General features: G+C 39.8%; 1 protein-coding gene across 10 annotated transcripts in view; it reads left to right on the top strand.

Annotated features, from left to right (window-relative positions):
• The window catches only part of ATP10D (ATPase phospholipid transporting 10D (putative)), a 181,807-nt gene that overhangs the window by 92,252 nt on the left and 68,235 nt on the right, over nucleotides 1–21,320 (top strand). For all 10 annotated transcript variants that reach the window (XR_014244096.1, XR_014244097.1, XM_082390456.1 and 7 more), the window contains 7 exons: nucleotides 200–438; nucleotides 7,428–7,616; nucleotides 9,775–10,384; nucleotides 11,017–11,123; nucleotides 13,121–13,247; nucleotides 15,152–15,336; nucleotides 19,971–20,277. Coding sequence is in view for 8 of the 10 variants with exons in the window: in XM_082390456.1 (XP_082246582.1) it covers nucleotides 200–438; nucleotides 7,428–7,616; nucleotides 9,775–10,384; nucleotides 11,017–11,123; nucleotides 13,121–13,247; nucleotides 15,152–15,336; nucleotides 19,971–20,277 (1,764 nt within the window). In the remaining 2 variants the exon portion in view is untranslated. The remainder of the gene's footprint in view (nucleotides 1–199; nucleotides 439–7,427; nucleotides 7,617–9,774; nucleotides 10,385–11,016; nucleotides 11,124–13,120; nucleotides 13,248–15,151; nucleotides 15,337–19,970; nucleotides 20,278–21,320) is intronic.

The following is a 21,320-nucleotide window of genomic DNA, read 5'->3' as shown; positions in this document are numbered from 1 at the left end:
GAGAAGGGAGTTCCTCTCTGATTGCTTCTGCTTTTCTCAGTGATGTAAGTCCATTAACTCAGAGTATTGGAGGAGTTTGGAGGCCAGGTTTAAAATGGGAGGAGATGGTGTGAAATAGCTGTTTAAGTAAATGCCTGACATGCTCAACCTGCAAGCGTTTCCTCTCAGGGAATGACCCAGTGTGATTTTTATCCCTCAGCCAAGAGGTTAGAGTCTTATCAGGAAGCTGCCTCTGAAGATGAAGATTCTCCTGACACTCCCAGTGGCTCCCTCAGCAACATGGCGAAACCAAGGGCCCCCAGCTGCAGGATGGTTTGCAATGGGCCTTTAGGAAGTATATCCTCAAATCATCTTACTGGGAGCTGTTTTGCTCTAGGAAGTGGAGAAGGAGCCAGTGAAGTGCCTCATTCCAGACAGGCTGCTTTCAGTAGCCCCATGGTAAGTGTGAATGCATGACGTGAATCTTGTCTGTCCACGATGAATAATGAAAGAACATCCTCGTAATTCTAATAGAGCCAAACGCTGTTGTCTTTTCCACCTGAGAGGAGACTGCATAAGTGCAGCTCGGTGTGACTGCCACACACTCACAGTGTCCTAATTTTGGAGATAATTCAGTGTTGAGAGATAGTATATCATTTCAGGAAAAAACATAATGTTTCTAGGCAGGGTTGATAGCCTGGAGAAAGTAGCCTTGGTTTAAGGATCATGGCTCACTTTCAGAACCAGCAAAACTACCACAGAGGTATCTATAGACAGGTAAGTATGTCTAACTGATAGGGAAATTCAAAAGCCTTTTGATATCCTCCAAGGCCTTTTTATCTCTTTGCAGTCTTCCCCCAGATCCACCAAATCTGTGCCCTCTTCCCCATTCCTAGTCCTGAGAAGGTCATTTTCTAATATTTCTATATCAGAGCTCAACAGGGTGTGTTCTTGAGTCCTGAGGGGAAAACATAGAAGAAGGACCACGTGGAAGATGGGAAAGAGGAAAAATACTCGTATGAAAGAATTAGAAATCAAACATTTTGCTGTACTTAAAATTCTATAAAATTTCAACTACCTTCTCTGCCCTCCACATTTCATTAACTCTTGTGTTAACCAAGATGAGGATTCCCCAGCCATGAGACTGGTAAGCAGTTGGTGACCTCTGAAATAGGTTACATAACAACAAAGAAACAGCTTTGGGGAAACTTTGTGTTTCTCCATTGAATTTATATAGCATTTCATAGTAGAGATATGATCTGAATAGACCCCAGGGATCTCATTCGTCCTGGAAAGGCCTTGAGGGGAATCTGGCTCTTTTCAAAGTTCCACCAAATGTACAATTTCAGCAACTAGGAAGATCATTTCACTGCAATTCATCCTGTGCATTTCTGTGGCTCTAAGGATATCATACCTGTTATATTCTATCATTGCCATATGCCAAGCTATTCCAAACATCTGGACTTAAGTTTTCTCCAACTTCTGAAAAAAAAAAAAAAGGAGGGGGAAAGAATGCACACCACCTCTTCTCTGTACTCATTTTCAGGCTGTATCAGAAATAGGTATCTATTTTCTTCTATTTTATCAATTTTGCCCATTCCTCTGCTGATCTTTTATTTCCCACCCACCTGAAGTTAACCACATAGTGACGCATGTTTGGTTGGAAGTCAAGGGTATTAGCAACCAGGTGGGACTGTGCCATGGTCTCCCTCTCAGTTTCCTGATCCAGCCTCACTCTCTTCCTGGAACAAAGGATTGTTTCCTAGGTTAAAGACATTATGGTTTTTGTACCATTTCCCATCTAAAACTTATTCTCCCCTCACTGCCTACCTCTGTCTACCAGATCTGCTGAAATACTTCCTTCTTTAAATATCATTTCTCCTGAAGATTTCTCAGACTCTCTTTTCTCAGCTTCTAAGTTCTGTTTACATAGTCCCTCCTGCCCTTCAGTCCCTTAGTCCTCATAACATTGGCCTTATTTCTGCCTCTGACATAGACCTTGCTCCTTGAGAGCAAGGACTTAATCATCTTGAATCCCCGGCATCTAAGGTCAGTGCCTTGCATGTCCACTCTCAATAAGGTATCGTGAAGGTGGTTATATGAAACTGCTCAACAAGCTCAGTCTTCCCATTCAGTTCATTTTGTTTTCACTTGCCCTGTACTCCAATGCCATGTGTCATGCTGATTATATAGATGCTCTGGGATTGCTGTTCTGTTTTGTGTTTTCAATACTACACGCTTACACATAGGATAAAGAGGTCTTCCTTGAAATATGAGACCATCTCTCACTCTTACTCTAGACAAGCCGATTCTGTCCTTCTTGGAGACTAACGATTATTTTGAGAAAGCTATAGATCCTTTGACCTGAAAAATTAGCATCAGTAAAAATTGTGCATATGATTCTAAAAGTCCATCCATGGAGCCCAGATTGAAAACACCAGCTTGAGAGCTGTGATGTCCAGAAGTGGAAGGTTGGAAGATGGCACCCTTCATGGGGGAGACAAGGTGAGAGTCAGCGAGGGTCTGAGGGCAGGGTGCTGGCCAAGGTGCGCCGGCTTTGGGAGTTAGAATGTCATTGAGGACCATGAGTCCTGGGTTCATGTGACCTATTTTAGAAATAGAAACCTTTACTTTGTCAGTCAGTGTTTTTATGCTTCTTTAATCCTCTAGAAGTTTTCATTCAGCAAGCATGCTACTTATTCCACCTGGAGTGTTATCCTCTTAGATCTTTATATGGCTGTTTCCTTTTTTTTCACTGAGGTCTCAGCTCAGATGTCACCTCCTCAGTAAATCTTACCTACCACCCAATCCAAAGTACATTCCATCCCTCCCACTCTTGTCTCAATCTAGAAGCAATTTACTTATATGTTTGTAGGTTAGTGCCTCCCCTACCTAGAATGTGAGTTCCACACACCCGGGATCCCATCTCTTCTGTGCACCCCTCTTTCCTTGAGGAGTGCCTGGCACCATAGATCAACAATAAATGTTTATAAAAGGAGTGAATTAATTAATGGACTAATGGAAGACAATGGCATAATACTAGACCAGGGATATAAATGAATAGAACATGCCCCCAGCCTTCAGCTTTGTTTTAGGCAGAGGAAGCAGACATATAAGTAAATAAAGATAATCCTGTATTAAAGATGCTGTAATGGTAGTTAATTCAGAGTATAGTGAGGGCACAAAGAGGGGAATGATCAACTCTACAGGGGTGAGAAGGGATCAAGAAAGGCTGCAAAAAAGAGATAAAACGTAATTTATGATTAGACTAATGAGTAGGGGGTTACACAGTAGAAAAGGAAGGAAAAGCACTTGGGCCAGACAGTGTGTAGCATGTGCAAAGGCTCAGAACCACAGAACTGGGGAGAACATCATGTGGAGGAGGAGCTGTCCATGTGCAGTTATTGGCCTTTGTCTTTTTTCTTCAGGTCTGTGGTATTTAGGAATCTGGAGGAGAAGGCATTTGTGTCTATATTTAAGCCAAAATTGTCCAGATGGAGTGGTGAGTCCCTAAGACTGGAGTGAGGGTGGCAGTGGGAAATGCAATAAAACCCTCAGGTACAGGTGGAGCTAGGGGAGGAGTAGGGCATACAGTATTAGAGCTTGGTCAACTTGATCTCCCACGTGGAGTATCTTTGTCCATTACTAAACCGTGGACATTTTAGATTTCGCATAAATAATTTAAATGGGTCCTAATCACTCTCATTTTTAAAACAAACTTAACATTCAGTATATAGTAAGGCTACCGAAAAGCTTTGGCAGACACTATGAGATGGCAAAGAGAAGTCTTGGCCATCATTTGCTTGTTTAATTTGGATTTATATAGGGTGAAAAAAGAAAGAAAGAAAGGAGAGGGAGGAGGGGAGGGAGAGAAGAAGAAAGAAAGGTGAATGTGAAATCTGCAACCTGGTAGGAAAGCATAATATGAATCATGGGGGTAAATCTAAAATTTCAAATAGCCAGATGTTATCTAAAATGAGGACAAAGATGTTGGACTCCCACCATGAAACAAATAAGGCTTAGTTCAATTATGGGAAGCTGTCCACACTGTGTTCTGTATTCCCTAATTAGGAGTACACATTTTCTCTGCATTAAAAAAAAATGTCTGTTTGAGGTCAAGTGGGAGGGGTTTATGTATTTGCTTTCTAAGGAGTAACATCTTTTCAATCTGTTTCTCCACCCCCTTCTTTATGGAATATAAAACCAGCAAGTGTCTGATAGTAATGTACAGCAATAACATTTTATGGCTTATCCATGTGCCAGTTACTGAGTTAGGGATCCAAAAATCTATAAGAAATGTTCAGTCGTAAAAAAGAATGAAATAATGCCATTTGCAGCAATGTGGATGGACGTAGAGATTATCATACTAAGTGAAGTAAGTCAGAGAAAGGCAAATATCATATGATATCACTTATATGTGGAATCTAAAAAAATGATGCAAATGAATTTATTTACGAAACAAAAATAGACTCACAGACATAGGAAACAAACTTATGGTTATGGAAGAAGAAAGGGGGGAGGGTTAAATTAGGAGTATGGGATTAACAGATACAAACTACTATACATAAAATATATAAGCAACAAGGATTTACTGTATAGCATAGGGAACTATATTCAATATCTTATAATAACCTATAATGGAAAAGAATTTGAAAAAGAATAGATATAGATACAACTGAATCACTTTGGTGTACATCTGAAACATTGTAAATAAACTATTCTTCAATTTAAAAAAATGTACAAAAATCTATAAGATATGGTCCTTCCTTTAGAGGAACTTACACACCCTGTGGGGAGAGTACATATGCATGGAATCATTTAAAGCTGGATGGTTTGGGCCTGGTTCTTGGGGTAATCAGAGTTCAGAGAAGGCAAGATCTGTCCATCATAGAAAAAAAAGAGCAAAAGTCAATTTTGTAATAGAAGGTCTCCATGAGGAAGATTTGGATCTTAGGTAAAAACACCTGTGATATAATCTTACAGATAAGAATTGCATGTGATAACACTATACTTTCTCCTCAATTCAGCAACTAAATATCTTAGTCACTAGGGATTAACTTATTTTAGAGACAGCAACTAAAGTGGAAGAACATTCTGTTCCTGCCGTTTCATTTTGACATGGATCTTTCCTTAAATCTTCTTCTGGGCTCTTCTTTATATTATTTTATGATGCTTCTAGGGTCTTGTATGGTCCGGAGTTTCTAACATTTATTTTGACAGTACTTTTTATAAACACAGTTTTGCTGACCAGAGCCCCAGCTTTGGTCAGCTTCAGGATCTTTTATTCTCACGATCACAGCACAGGTTCTCAAATTCCCCAAATGACATATTAGATTGACTTATGTCTTTGTCACAAAGACAGAAGTTACAAATCTTCATTAGCCTTAGAGTAACTTCAAAATGCGGTAGAGTCCTTATGTTTTGAAGCCAGTTATTAGTCAATGCGGAGATCATTGGCACAGTGAAATCACTATTTGCTTCTAAGGTCCCTAACTCAATCCTAATCATGTTCCAAAGAACAAACGTCCCTAAAAAATAAAATTAGGGAGACCTGCACATACTAGCCTCTTCTTGGAGATTCCCGGTACCCATTAAACGCTCTGAGAAGTGCTACAGTAAAGCACTGTTTAAACATTTCTTAAACTTATTTCAGTATGGAACTCTTTGGGGTTTTGCTTAATTCGCATAAACATTCTGAGAAGGATGCCTCTGGAAATATTGCTCCAACCCATGGCGTCTGTCACGCTCACTAGATGACAGTATCATCATAGACCTTCATCAATCCTATGCAACAAGGTTCCTGAGTATCTAGTGAGAAAGAAGTCTCAGATGTTGCCACTCTCTTCTGCTGACTTTGGCAAGGGGGTCCTCAAGGAAAGGATGGTTCTCTGGGTCACTGAGGGCCCAGCACAGGCACTGGCTCAGTGTTACTATGTGTGAGACTCGGGAGGAAATGTGGCCAACTAGTTAATGAACGGCCATCAGATTACAAGTGCTTACGAACTCCATCAAACTGCAACAGGGTTCAAATTTTGCTTACGAACTCCATCAAACTGCAACAGGGTTCAGATTTTGCTAAGTCAAATATCACGGAGCAAGAGATGCTGTTTTTAGATAGAAATTTAAGAATGCCTTGTGACAGCAGAAAACTGGGACCTTTGAAACCCATTGTTAGCCTGGTAACCTGCCTGAAGGTGAGTGTATCATTCGAGAAGGAAAAGGAACATTAAATTATTTGGGTTTCTGTTGTGCTGGTCTCATGTCACTCATTCTCTCATTTACTTTATACAGCCGCCCTGTGAGGTAGGTGTACTTTTTACCATTATTCAGAAGACGGAAAATGAAGCTCAGAGGGTTAAGTAAGCAGCCTTAGGCCCCTAGAGGGTATGCAGTGGGTCTAGGACCTGAACCCAAACCCATGTGATTCCCAGCCTGTGCTCTTTTCTTATTGAGGCTGTGCTAAATCTCACCAAACTCCTAAGCATAAAATGCAAGCCACGGTCACTCTGAATCTAATATCACCCATCTCCACATTTTACTCTGTTCTCTCCACCACCTCTCCTGGCTTTCCTGCAGTCAGGACTCCTCTAGAATACAATGGCACTTTTGTGAAAACTTGATTCAGAGGAGATGGCCCCTTTTTTGACTCATCTGAAAAATTTGTAAAGCAGTTGACTACATACTACAGATTTCTAGTACAACGTTCTTTCATTAAAACTAGTACTTCTAAATAAGAATGAGAAGTACCGTGTTTAACAAAATGAAGTATTTCTCCCCAATAAGCAAACTTCTTAAAGCCAATTTGTAAAAGGAATTGTACAAAAGAGAGGGGCATAGGGCACAGTTGCCAAAAATATTTGATGATCAGAAATCTCTGAGAGGGACCCTTGGATATTAGTGTCTTGTAGCATATTACCAGGAAATACTGATGAACTCTGTTAGCGTGCTTATAGTAATTTTATTTCGGAGGGTTGGTTTTTAACAACAGTAGTGATTTGAGCTGTAAAATATTTTGTTAAAATAACATAGTATGAATAATGCCCTCACTTTTAAAAGAATTGATATTCATCAGTTGCTGTGGGATGAATATATGCCCAAAGTAGAATCCTAGACACAATAAAATATAGCTCTGCCCTGTGTATTTCAGAATAAGAAAACTCACTTAGCTAGATTTTGGTGAAAGGCATTGTTCCTCTCTTGCTTACTTTGAGTGAATAGTCAAGGTAATCTCCATTCATATTATGCATTCTGAATGTTCCATTTAATTTTCTTCTCTTTTATTTCCCTATTCTCACCTCCCATGACACCATGTCCATTAAATCTTTTTTAGAAGAATAAAGTTTACTGTCTCATGCTTCACAGATTCTGGTTAGAAAAGCTCACGTAGATTTAAAACTCATATTTTTAGGTACTTATTGTAACAACACTTTATCTTTTTGGATCTTCAGGAAACAGATGTGGTACCAGACACCAGGCTTTTGGACAAGTTTAGTCAGATCACACCTCAGCTTTTTACCCCACTGGATGAGACTATCCCAGATCCACCACTGGAGACTCTGTACATCATCGACTTCTTTATTGCTTTGGCAATTTGCAACACAGTAGTGGTTTCTGCTCCTAACCAACCACGGCAAAAGGTAAGTCTCTAATGCAAACAAGGGTCACCTTCCAGAAGAGAACTTTGGGTTTAAATGTACTTGTTATGTCGTCTTATTATGTGGGTCGTAATTAACAGTAGTAGCAGGTAATATTTATACACTACTTAATCTGTACTCTGAACTTATGATGTTCTAAGTGATTTACTGGTACTAATATGTTTAATCCTCCCAACAGCCCCATGAGTTAGGTGCTGTTACTCTACTGTTCCCCATTTTACAGTTGAGCTTAAGTAACTTGCCCAGGGTCACAGGACCACTTTGTGGGGGAGATAGGATTGAACCCAGGAAGTGTGGCTCAAAGCTACTGTACTATTTTGCCTCTAGGAGAATAGCTGATGACAGCAGTTCTTGGGAAATGTGACTCTGTCCATTTTGCTTTCGTTTGCTTACCAAATTTGAAGCTTTCTGTGAAACTTCTAAAACCTCCAACATATGCACTACATCAAGCAAAATATAAAGTATTAAATTCATTATCATGTTTAATGATAATGTCCCTTTTCACGTACCAGTTGGGTAATGTAAACTCAGTCGCTCTAAAATCCAATACATCTATAACATACCAAGGTTCTGCAGTTCCCACACAAGCTGGATTTTTAAAGTCTCTTTGTAGCTTAGAATTCATGGAAAATTCATTTTCAATTAAAAAGAAAAACTTGTTTTAGAGACTGGTGATTTACCGCTTGCTGTGCTATCTTCCTTGAATATAACTGTCTCCCCTTTTGCATACATCTATTTAAAATTCAATTTGCAGCACAACCCAATTAAATTTTAATTTTCTGTCAGATCATTTTCTCTTGGCAACTTCAGAGGTGGTCAATTTTAACATAAAAATGATTTACTTCCCATTAAGCTTTCATTTGATCAGAAACTGTATTTTTATAAGATTTCAACTAGAAATTTGCTCTTTGAAAACTTACATAGTTAGAGAATAAATCACTGGACGTTCTGTTTTTCTCCCCATGTAACACTTTTTCATATACATCTGTTTCCAATATAGACATCTTTTGGCGTTTTCTGTTTAAGAAATATAGTTGCCTTATCCCCAAAGAATAGAATATTCTGTAGCCTGAAAGAAAATCTCTGTAGGCATGTAAGAGCCTAAGCCTCATGATATTTTAAGGTGGTGACAGAAAGGCAATGAATAAAGAGTTAATCAGAATTCATGTGGAGTACAGAAACGTCATCTGTGGTTGAGTTTCACTTTGCATTTTTGAGTTGCCAGTAAGTTTGAAAATTGACCAGCATGAGTCCCTCAAACTATCATAAAGTTAATAATTATTAGGAGAAAATTCTTCAATGCCTTGGGCATTTCTAAATGAGAAAATTTTAGCATTCAATTAATTGGTCGTCCCAATTAATTTTTAAATTCTAAATTAATCACTGATAAGAGTTAAGATCTAGAAGAAATCAGGCTATGAACAAGAAAAAGTTCTATAAAAATAGAAATTTGAGTTCCTATTATGATGCTGATAATTCTTCAGTGAGCTACTTTGTTTATTGGCCTACTTTTCTTAAAAGGTCATATTAACAACCTTTTTTAGAACCTGGAAAATAAAAGAAAAAAAATACATTTTGTTAATCTTTTGATTTACTTTCTTCCAGTGTTTTAAATGTGTATTATGATTCATTTGTTTTTATACTGTTTTTTTATACTATTTTTTTAGCTTTTTCAATATTGCCCTGTAATCTTTATAAACTTGACCTTTAAATGTTATATAACATTTTAAGATGTTTCTAATTTGCTATTATTAAATACTTGCTTGTAATTTTTAAATTGTTATTGCTAGGATGCATATAATAAAGATTATTAATTTTTTATAGTTTAAGTTATTTCATTAGGGAAATTTGCTATACATATGCCCACTGCTAGCAATGTAGCATTTTATGTCTTTTGCTATCAGTTTTCTTCCTAAATGGTTTTGAAATTCACAATGCCATCAACATTAGTGCATCTGTTTCATCATGGCTATTTTTATTTTTATTAACGTTTCCTGTGGCAGTTGTAAGTATAAAGCAGGCTGCTATGTGAGGGAGTGGTAACTCTTCATATCTCCTTTTTTCCCCCAGTTTGACTTCACAGTTGTTATCAACTGCCTTTAACTGTATTATTGAGACTTTCCCATATTATCTTTCCTAGATTGGACTCTCTTCTCTGCATGGAATGCCCATTAAGTCTTTGGAAGAGATTAAAAGCCTCTTCCAGAGACTGTCTGTCCGAAGATCAAGTTCACCATCTCTTGCCAGTGGGAAAGAGCCATCCTCTGGGGTCCCAAATGCCTTTGTGAGCAGACTATCTCTCTTTAGTCGAATGAAACCAGCTTCACCTGTGGAGGAAGAGATGTCCCAGACAAGCAAGAGTCCCCAGGGCTCTGGTAACTCAGCTTGTCCCATAGAAACTGAGAAACAAGACAGCAATGTGGGTGTCACAAACGGCAAGGTGGAATCCCTCCCTGATCAACCCTTGGCCTCCAGCCTGTGTTATGAGGCCGAGAGCCCGGATGAAGCGGCCTTAGTATATGCCGCCCGGGCTTACCAGTGCACTCTGCAGTCCCGGACCCCAGAGCAGGTCATGGTGGACTTTGCTGCTTTGGGACCATTAACATTTCAACTCCTACACATCCTGCCCTTCGACTCAGTAAGAAAAAGAATGTCCGTTGTGGTCCGGCACCCCATTTCCAACCAAGTCGTGGTGTATACAAAGGGCGCTGATTCTGTGATCATGGAGTTGCTTTCAGTGGCTTCCCCAGGTGGGTTCATACGGGACTGAGAGGGAAGTGATAGGAAGGGCTTGGGGATTGAAGGGCCACTCTCAGTGGATTTATAAAGGCAAACAAGGAGATCTGTAGGGATCCGTCACACTTGGTGAAGTAGGGGAAGCTGCCTAGAATCTGGTGAGAAAGCACCTAAGTTTTGGGGTTACATAGACAGGGTTCAGATCCGGATTCTGACAGTAGCTGTGTCTTGAGAAAGTTACCTAACTGTCCTTTGCCTTCAATAGGTGGGGATTATGGTACCTCCTTTATAGGTTCCTGAGAGGCTTAATGATATACTATATGCAGTATATGCCGCACCTCTGACCAGAGCCTAGAAAATGATAAATGCTCAATAAATGACAGCCAGCATCCTTGTAATCATTGTGACAGTCATTATCGATGGTGTGGGAATGGTGTTTGTATTAAGTTCGTGGTACTTTTCTCTCCCCGGGGAAAAAGAGACAAGGGAAAGATGTATTCTGAGGGGTCCCTTTTATAAATGCACATTTGGGATTCAGAACTACAAGGCCTTTTGTTTGTTGTGGGTTAAGTTACCATTGTTTTAAAAAATATGTCTGTCATTGGGCAAACTGGTGGGAACACGTGTGTTTTGTTAATTATTTTAGATGGACCAGGTCTGGAAAAACAACAGACGATGTTAAGGGAGAAAACCCAGCAGCACCTGGACGCCTACACCAAGCGAGGCCTGCGCACTCTGTGTGTAGCAAAGAGGGTGAGGCTGCTCCGTGTGCCCGCTGGCTGGCTTCCTTCCTTCCTAGCTCCACTATCATGTAATGAAAACGAGCGCATATCAAACCCCGATATTCCTCTATCTTACAGCATTAAATGTGCTTTGAAAAGAATGAGGCCGGAGACTGGCCTTAATTTTCCACTTATAAGTTCTTGATATTTTTTCCTTATGGGCTCATAAGTCTTTATCTGTAAATCCAGGTAAATTTCCTAAATATTATCTCAGTTTTTATCATTCTGTATTGAGAATAACCCTGGGACATAGTGTATCCTTTCTAGATAAAAATTTAAGTAATAAGAAAGAAGACAGAGCTCCAAGAAGTGATTTGAGGGGTGTTACTACCAGAACCACCCCTGGGGGCATGGGAGAAACAGATATGAAGCCTTTTAAGAGTGAATTGGTCAAGTTTTTTGTGCCACTTGGCCAGTGGGGTATGGCTTAGGTATTGACCAAGTCAAGCTGCTCAGCTGTAATGAGGCTATATGCAAGGCCTTACACCCTTATATTACCCTCCCTCATTGATAAGCCAAGGCATCCCCAGCCCCAGCCCTACAACCATGGCCACAACCGCATCCCCAGCTGCACACCTAGATAGTGTTTCTTCCTTCAGTACAAACTCAGCTAACTCATTGTTTCAGAGTAGAGCAGTGGCAGGAGAAGGTGCGGAAGTCTACTTAGGGTGGAGAAGGAGAGTCTAGTAAGGGCTAGTGCAAGAGAAGGATGTGCTTATGGGGGAGGGAAGGGAGTCTGTTGTCAAGATATAACAGAGCTACGATGAACATTGAAGGAAAAGAAACAGAACAATCAGATCAGCCCACAGAGGGGAAATATTGGAGAAGAACCAAGGGGGCTACTCTTGCCAACTCTCTCCCTCTTCTCCATAACTACCTCCCACCTGTTCTGTTGTCTTTTCCCTCCCTGGCTCTGAGCTCCACAGTTAATTTTTGCTGTGTTAGAAGCCAGAGTATCAATTTTCTCTCCTACATTCTGGGCTCTAGCTGGTAGAGAAGATTGAGAGATACATGTAGATCAAAGTATCAATGCTTTAATGGCTGTCCAGTAGTTCCCAAACAATAGAGCTCCTGGGAGAACTGAATTGGAGACTTTAGCTAGGACCTGAGGCCAACGTAGGCATCTCTCATTTCTTCCCCAAATTCTAGTTCTTGGGAACTGCCTTAGGGAAAGTGGGATCTGGTGTAGACTCTGAGGCACTTAGTCAACCAGCTGCATGGAGAATCAAAAGCCTGCCTCATACACAGTTGTAAGAAGAATGAAGAATTCAAGATCGAAACAGACCTTCTGCCTTTTCAGTGGAATGATCCTGCCCTGATAAAAATGTAGCCCAATAGATGTCAGATTCTGCCAAATCAAATTACCTTGTGGGCAAGAATGAGTAGATAGAGACATTGCCTCACCCCCTCTACTGCATGCTGCTTTATAAGAACTGAAAGTAGATTTCTCCCTCTACAGCAACCTGAAGACAAAGGAAAAAATGTATCATTGGTCCCTTCTCCAGGAATTCCACTTAATTTTTTGTTTGGAAGAGAACTTTCTTGCTTCGCCCATTTGGCCTCCTCTTTCTTTTAACCTTTACAGATAACTCACCCCATAAACCAACCATCAAAAGAAATCAAAGGTGCTGCTAGCTATATAATACCTGAAATTGAGTACTGGACACCACTTTTTCAACTGCACCATCAGAATAACCCTGAATTTAACTTTCAAGTGGCTCCTTTCTCCCAACTGCATACTCCCTGGTTTAATTAAATAGATTAACCCACTTTGATCTTATATGGTGCCTAGAATTTCCCAGAGATTCTGAGCTACAGGGTCCATCCACCCTCAGTGTTACACTAGTCTGATCACAGAGCTCGGGAAGTTTAGTGTGAGGATTTGGACCTGGCCTGAGTGAACCCAGAGAAAGAAATACCATAAGATCATCACATGGCCTGCCTCAGAGCTTTTTTTCCCCCTCATAGGTCATGAGTGACAATGAATATGCAGAGTGGCTGAGAAATCATTTTTTAGCTGAAACCAGCATTGACAACAGGGAAGAATTACTACTTGAATCTGCCATGAGGTTGGAGAACAAACTAACTTTACTTGGTAGGTATTGTCTGAAGGGGGAATTTTCAAAAACACTTGATGTCTGTGAATGAGTTATTCACCAGTGCCTTTTTTTCACTTTGATCTAATAGATATATGTGGTTCTGCCCACCCCGTCCAGTTTGACTTCTACCTTGCTTCCAATCCTTTCCACTCCATTTTCCACTGTGGTGAACTTAGACTTCATTTGTGGTGGGGGCAGGGTGGTCATCCTTAAGATCATTTAAAAATTCAACTCTTAACGTCGAATACAAAGCCAATTAAATACCCTGGTTCAAGAGAGGAAAGCTAAAGTTTCTTGCCAGGCATTGGATAAGGTATTTAATACGTGTTGTCTTTTTGCATCTGTACAACAAATCTCTATTTTATTTGGAAGAAACTTGGGGCACAGAGCAGTTTAATGACTTGTTCAAAGTCATGTGCTAGTGACTGGCAGAGCTGGGGAGAAGCTCAGATCTACCTCACTCCTGGGCCCATATTCTTTTTTTTTTTTTTTTTTTTTTTTTTTAATTTATTTATTTATTATTTTTGGCTCTGTTGGGTCTTCGTTTCTCTGCGAGGGCTTTCTCTAGTTGCGGCAAGCGGGGGCCACTCTTCATCGCGGTGCGCGGGCCTCTCACTATCGCGGCCTCTCTTGTTGCAGAGCACGGGCTCCAGACGCGCAGGCTCAGTAATTGTGGCTCATGGGCTTAGTCGCTCCGCGGCATATGGGATCTTCCCAGACCAGGGCTCGAACCCGTGTCCCCTGCATTGGCAGGCAGACTCTCAACCACTGCGCCACCAGGGAAGCCCCCTGGGCCCATATTCTTTATTCTGTGCCTGCAACTGGGCTAATGAAATTTGTCTCTCTTCTCTTACTTCCTGGTTTCAACTAAAAGTTGCACACCTGACACTTCTTGTCTCAGATTGAGCCGCGTCTTAAAATCACCTGGAGCACTTTAAAAACTACCGATGCCTGCCCAGGGATTCTGTTTCAATTGGTCTGATGTGTGGTGTGGCCATTTGAATTTTTCAAAGCTCCCCAAGTAGTTCTAAGAGGCAGCCAAGGTTGAAAAACACTGCCTTAGAGTACTAACACACCAAAACACCAGGCTCTGAGCTCTGTTCCTCTGCTTCAGAGAAAAACAATGATATAACTTGGTCTCCAGCCAATAGAGTAATGATCTTCCTCCTAAGTCATTTCTCCGTGACAGTGTGAGTGGTACAGATTCACATTTCCTCATCTGCAATTCCAAACTCAAAACTGCTTTGTGAGTTTAGTGCCAAAACTCATTTAGCAGCAAAATCAAGCCTGATTTGATAAGACAATTTAAAGTCTTTATTATCCTAATTAGTGTGAATATTGTAATTTGTAAGTTTTGCTAAAAAATACTGATATGCTTGATTACCAGATATTATAAAACATGATACATATAGCCTCTTACCTTTTAAAAATCTGCAAAACTTCTGAATTCTAAAACATAGCTAGCCTCAGTTGTTACAGAAAAGGGAATTATGGACTTATAATATGAAAGAGCATTAAAAAGAGATAATACGTGTTACTCTCCAGAACAGTCTTTAAAAGCCTACCCTTACCCTCGGGAGTATCATGGAATTATAAAATTGAAGAGTAAGGATATATAAGTAATTGAATGAAACCCCCTCAATTTACAGAGAAGCAAGCTAGCCAAAAGGAGAGCAAGTAAATTTGATAAACTCATTGAGTGCTAAGGCTTTCTTCCCAAAATATTACTTTGTATATGATTTTGGTCTGAGTCTTCACACTTCATTTGGACCCCTTGAAGCTACTGGAACCTTTTGTGTAGTCAGGATTGGGTCAGCTAACAGGGTTCAATTTTAGTTTAGATGAGCTTCAGCTGGCTTTTGTTTCTTACAAACCCTGTTGCATTTTGGTTATTTTTTAGGTGCTACTGGCATTGAAGACCGTCTGCAGGAGGGGGTCCCCGAGTCTATAGAAGCCCTTCACAAAGCCGGAATCAAGATCTGGATGCTGACAGGAGACAAACAGGAGACAGCTGTCAATATTGCTTATGCGTGCAAACTACTGGAGCCAGATGACAAGCTTTTCATCCTTAATACTGAAAGTAAAGTATGTTTACTGAGATTAAGCCAGTCTTTTTGTTTTTTCAAAGCCAGTGGAATACTTGTGATTTGATGACTATAAGGAGAAAGAAAAACCAATAACCATTAGCTCCTTGATAATTAGTGCTTCTATCCAGCAACGTAGCTTGTTTAGTTCTTCTAAAGGCTTGGAAAATATAATGATTCAAAGGAATCATTGCTGAATAAAGACCTTGAAAGAAAATTTTCTTTTTATCTGCCTTTCTTCCCCCCCCTCCATATTGAATTATCACTGATTTGACAAGATTTAGACCATGATGACAAAATATGTCAAGCTCTGGGACAGGAATCTACCCCCCTTTCAAGCTGAGAAGTAATGATTTCTGTTGGAGTCAGGTGAATAAGTATTTTCCTGGTAATTCTAAAATTAGACTCAGAGGATAATCCTGCCCTCTAGTGGTTAATCTTATCTAGTGCACCTGAGAATATCAAAAGTTGGAAGAACTGTTTAAGGGCAGGGAAAAAAGGGTTTTTTGGATTTTTTTTCTCCTTTTTTTTAAGGAGAAGGAATTTAAGAGATTTGGACTCAGCCTATTTTTCTAATACCCCTTCTTCCCTCCACCCCTGCCACTAATCTCTAATACAAATGTTCTAATCAATTAAACAGGCATTTTATTTTTTTCAGAAGATTCCTAGTATAGTGATACTAAGATTTGTGCATACTGTTTAATTTGCTTGGAAAACCTTCCTCCTTCCTTCCTCAGTTGTCAGACTTCATCAGTCACATCCATTCTGTCATAGCAACCTGCCTCAGAAATCCCTTGGAGCTTCTCACCTGGATCACGTCTTGGGTCTTGGTCACAGGCTTCCACGTTTGGTTAGCCATGTTTTTATGGTCAGGCCTCAGTCAATACCCAACTAGATGGTACATTTTGAGGAAAGAGAATTTTCCTTATTCAACACAGAGTGAGTTCTCCTTGGCAGTTGACGGTGGCCCAGGGACCCACAAGCATAGCCAACAGCCAGATCCCAGTTTCAGCTGGGGAGTGAGCACAAGAAAATGCTTGGTCATTTTAGTCACTAAAATGGAAGTGCCCTAAGTCTGGTAAGACCTGGATTCAAATGCTTAGCCTGCCAGTGACCAGGTATGTGACCTTGGCGAGTTACCCTCCTGAGTCATTTTCTTACCTGTAATGTGAGAGTAATGTCTATTTCATAGGGATGTTGTGGGCATTAAATGGGATATAAAATAAAATATAAACTGTTTAATGTGGTGCCTGGCAGATGAAAGGGGTTCATTGAACTTTTAAAAGTGAAAGTAATAAATCATTTGTGTTCAATTTTGACTATGCCATTTTTGTGAGCAGTAAAATCATTAGTATTATGAAATTTATTCATAAATATACAATTTATGGTTAAAGGTATTTAAAACTACCAACTCAAGTCTTTTTATAGAGTATCCACTGTGGACTGTTCTAAATACAAAAGATTTTTTTTGCTATCAGTTGGTATTTCACCTCAATTTTTCAGATAACTATATGGAACACAGTGAGTGAACATAATTTGAGTTTTATAATGACTCAAGTCGATGCATATAAAATCCCAAGCACATAGTAGGGGCTCAGTCACTGTATTATTTTCTCTTTTTCCCACTCTCCACCCCTCATATGCTAAGAGTTAAAAATGAAATTGAAGGTCATGAGCCCAATTTGTCGTTTAGTGAAGGACATTGCTCCTGTGACATTTTAAGTGGGCCACCTGGCAACCGATGGATTGTCCAATCATATCTATAGTGTAGTACCTCAACTTTACAGGTTTCCATCAACTTTGGTTCCTAAATTTGCAAATTAGGTTATGGTAAATGTAGCCACTTACAAACCTTACATAATTTCTGTTCTCATAAATTTCGATTCTATTTTTAATAGACTCATATCCTGGATTATTTACTGCCTTTCAGGATTCATCATTTAATTTTCTAAGTTTTATTTTCATTTCATTTAAAATTTTCTTCTGAGATAGGAACTCTTTATATTCATGTTTCTTAGAATCTGTAAAAGACTTTTTCATACATGATCTCATTTGACCATTATAACTAGTAGAGCAGATAAAATTATCCCCATCTTATAGCCTGAGACTCCAAAAGGTTGTGAATTGCCTAAGCACCGACAGCTGATTACTTGTCAAGCATGCTTTTGGTATTATGTTACATATTACATAACCTATACTATATCTATTTATCTGTATAAATACATTATTCATGGAGTGTTAAGTTCTATAAAGTTGCTGAAATACTGAAGTAGTAAAAACTGAACCATTGCCCCTATGGGAAATAAAGGATTAGGTTCCCGTGAGCCTCTGGTCAGAACACTTTCATCAACCAATCAATACGTAACTTTGTTTCATGTATGTTTCTTTTTAAAAGACACCTTATTTTATATATATATATAATCATATATATTATGTATATAATCATATATATTACATATATAATTTTGTATATATTATAATCATATATGTAATTTTATATATATTATATATATATAATTTTATACATATATAGTTGATACATTAACATTGAACTCATGACCAACAGCATATAACTCAGGTTTGAATGAAGTTTGTCTAACACACGTTTTCTACATAAGGCACATCACAGCCTTCCTGTACATAGGAACACTAGACAGCATTAAAGGGCTACAGTTAGGGCCATTTTAAACGGTGAAATCACCATCAAAAAGCACAAAAATGCAAAAAGTGTGTCACCAGACAGAGAGTGAAAAGGGCACTTGTTTGCAGCGTGGGAGCTGACCTAAGTCGGGCATCACCACCTCGCTCAGCTTCAGCTGGAAAGGTGTGTGCTGCATGACTCAAATCTTCGGGCACTCTGCGCGTGTCCACACATGACCAAGAAAGCACCTTTATCGTAGGATTACAGGTAAATTTTAGCAAGTAGGTGAATTTGCAAATATGGAATCTGCACATAATGAAGATTGACTCTGTGTATGTATATATTTTCTATAATGAAAATATAGTTAATTTATACAACTAAACACTTCAGTACTCAAGAGAATAAAAGTATCTGGAATCAATCTACAGTCGTAAAACCAGATAATGGACATGCATATCTTGAAGGGCATCCAGTCAGACTGCACTCTGCAGTATAAGCATATGAATGCCATACAGACTGTATTTATACTGTTGTATAGTATTGTGGCTATAATTTTTCACTTAACAAATATCTTAACCATCATGTCATGTTAATAGAGGTCTTGATTTTCAGTGACTGCAGGGTACGTTACCTTCTAAATGTGCCATTTTAATTTAACCAAAGTTTGGAAGGTTTTTAAAAATATTTTTTTACTCTTCTATACTGAGCCTATGCTGAGCATCTTTGATTCATCTTTGTATACTTTTCCATGGGGGCTTTTGAGGTGTATGGGATCAGATTTATTCTAGTGGGGAAGGTTGCCAGGTAGCTCCATTTTGAAGCTGAATCTCTTGTTTATAGTTTATGTGGTTGTTAAGTATTTGTTGTGTCTGTGTGCCTACATATTCATACCTACTTCCCATCTTATTTTGCTTTGGGTTGAGAAATGATTGATAAAATACCATTTGAAATAAGAGTAAATGGCCTCTGAGTGAGGGGCTCTTTTGTGAATAAACTATTTCAGACTTAGTGTATAAACATAAATGCACCGTTCCAGGATTTTGTTTGGCTCTGTCTTTAGTGGTCATTTGACACAGTAATTTCTGTATAAGTTTATTGTTCATGTTCTTGAGTAGAATTCATCTAATGAATATTTATCGGGTGCTTAACGTGGCCCTCTTTTAGGCATTAGGAAGATTTCAAAAGTAAATTAAAAGTGCTGTCTGTCTTCAAAGAGCTTCCTAACAAGCGTGGGATGCGGAGAGTGGAGGGATGTATGCACACCAAATGGGATGAGGCCACTAAGAACATAGACCAGAATGTTAACTTGGTGAGGGTGGGGATTTCTGGTTCATTGATGTATCCCCAGCACCTAGAATTTTTTCAAATACACAGTGGCTTCTCAATAAATAGTAAGTGAGTGAATGTGTTGAATCAAAGAAGAGAAAAATAATTATTACTGTTTTAAATTCTGCTGTGTCATGCTTCACACTAGGAGCTTTGCATGTATTGGGTTGGCCCAGAAGTTCGTTTGGGTTTTTCCAAGACATCGTACGGAAAACCCGAATGAACTTTTTGGCTGACCCAATATTATTTCACTTATTCCTCACAACGAATTATAATGTAGACATTTGAATTTTTCTCATGAGAACGTTGAGGCTCAGAGGTTATATTAATTTGCTTAAAGTCAAGCAGGTAGTAAATGAGAGAATGAGACCGAAGGGCTCTTGAGATTCATGGTTTGAGAAGGTAAATTGCACAAATAAAGGAAGAAATTCTAAAACTGTTTCTTAGTTGTACAGTTGGAAGTGAGATGCACCCCATCCTTTTATCCTGTCCCCATATACACACAGAAGTCTCTGTGGAAGAGCTGTGAGGTCTTGGAAAGCAACCGATTATTCACTCCCTGGGGTTGACTTGATGCAGCAAATGTTAAAGAATAGCAATGATAAATATAGCTGGATGTGGCCAGCAGGGGAGCCCCAAGGCTAATTGTCTTTGCCTCTCGTTTCAAGAATGCCTGTGAGATGCTGATGGACACAATCCTGAAAGAACTTCAGAAGAAAAATCCAGCTTCTCCAGAGCAAGCATCAAGTGAGGCTTTACACCAGCCTCCCGCGCCCCCGGACTCAGGGCTGCGAGCTGGACTCATTATCAACGGGAGGACCCTGGAGTTTGCCCTGCAGGAGAGTCTGCAAAGGCAGTTCCTGGAGCTGGCTGCTTGCTGCCACGCTGTGGTCTGCTGCCGAGCCACGCCCCTGCAGAAGAGCGAAGTGGTAAAACTGGTTCGAAGCCATCTCCGGGTGATGACTTTGGCCATCGGTGAGCGGGAGTGGAGCCCAGCCCTGCGCTTCTCACTTTCATGTCACACCAGAGGCTGTCCCTTCTGTCTGTCCTTCCTTCTGTACACGTTTGCCCTTCTGTCGGTCTGTCCTTTTCCTCCCCCACTTTCCCTCCCCTTTTCCTCCCTTCTTTCTCCTCCATCCCCTCACTCCCTCCCTTTTCCCCTCCATCACCTATTTGGCCTCCTCTTATGAACCAGGTGGTAGAGATGTGACATGGAAAGCAATGTAATAGGACTCTGTGGTACATGTCAGATCCCCAAATCATCTGGGTTAAGGAGGGTAATGTACTGAATTGGAGACCTGAAAAATCCATGAGTTCTGCCTTTGAGAAAGTTAAATTCAAGAATATGGACAATTCATTTATTTATTCATTCAACAGCTATTTATTGAGTGCCTTCTATGTACCAGGCATTTTTCTAGGCAATGGAGATACAAGAGTATACAAAACTGACAAAGTACCTTTCCTTAAGGAGCTTACGTATAGGAGGGCAATGCAGTAAAAAGTGAAAAAAAAAAAAAGGTGTAAAGATATAAGATATCAGATAGTGACAAATGCTATTGAAAAAAATAAAGCAAAGTCAGGTGATGCAGAGAATTGGGGGAGGGGGAAGGGACTTCTATTTTAAATAGATTTTTCAGAGACAGTCTTACTGATAAAGTTGTGTGTAAGCAGAGACTTAAAGGAAATGATAAGGGAGCCATAGGAGATCTGGGTGGGGGAAACATTCCTGGCAGAGAAGATAATGGACCGTGCTTGGTGTGTTCAAACCCAAAGCAGGTTGAGCAAAGGGAAGAGTCTTCTGCAGGTTAGTGAAGGACAGAGAGATGGCAGGCGACCAGGTCCTGTAGAGTCTTGGAGGCCATTAGGAATTTTGGCTTCTATAGAAGAGATAGGGAGCCACAGGAGGACTTTGAGCAGAGGAGGGACATGAGCTGCCTTAAGTTGAAAAGGATCACATTGGCTGCTGTGTGGAGAGTAACCACTGGGTTGTAAGGACATAAGGAAGGAGACCAGTTGAG

This window comes from Balaenoptera borealis, assembly GCF_965194805.1.
Source record: "Balaenoptera borealis genome assembly, chromosome: 4".
NCBI classification, from domain to species: domain Eukaryota; kingdom Metazoa; phylum Chordata; class Mammalia; order Artiodactyla; family Balaenopteridae; genus Balaenoptera; species Balaenoptera borealis.
This window is presented reverse-complemented; position numbering and strand designations above follow the sequence as displayed.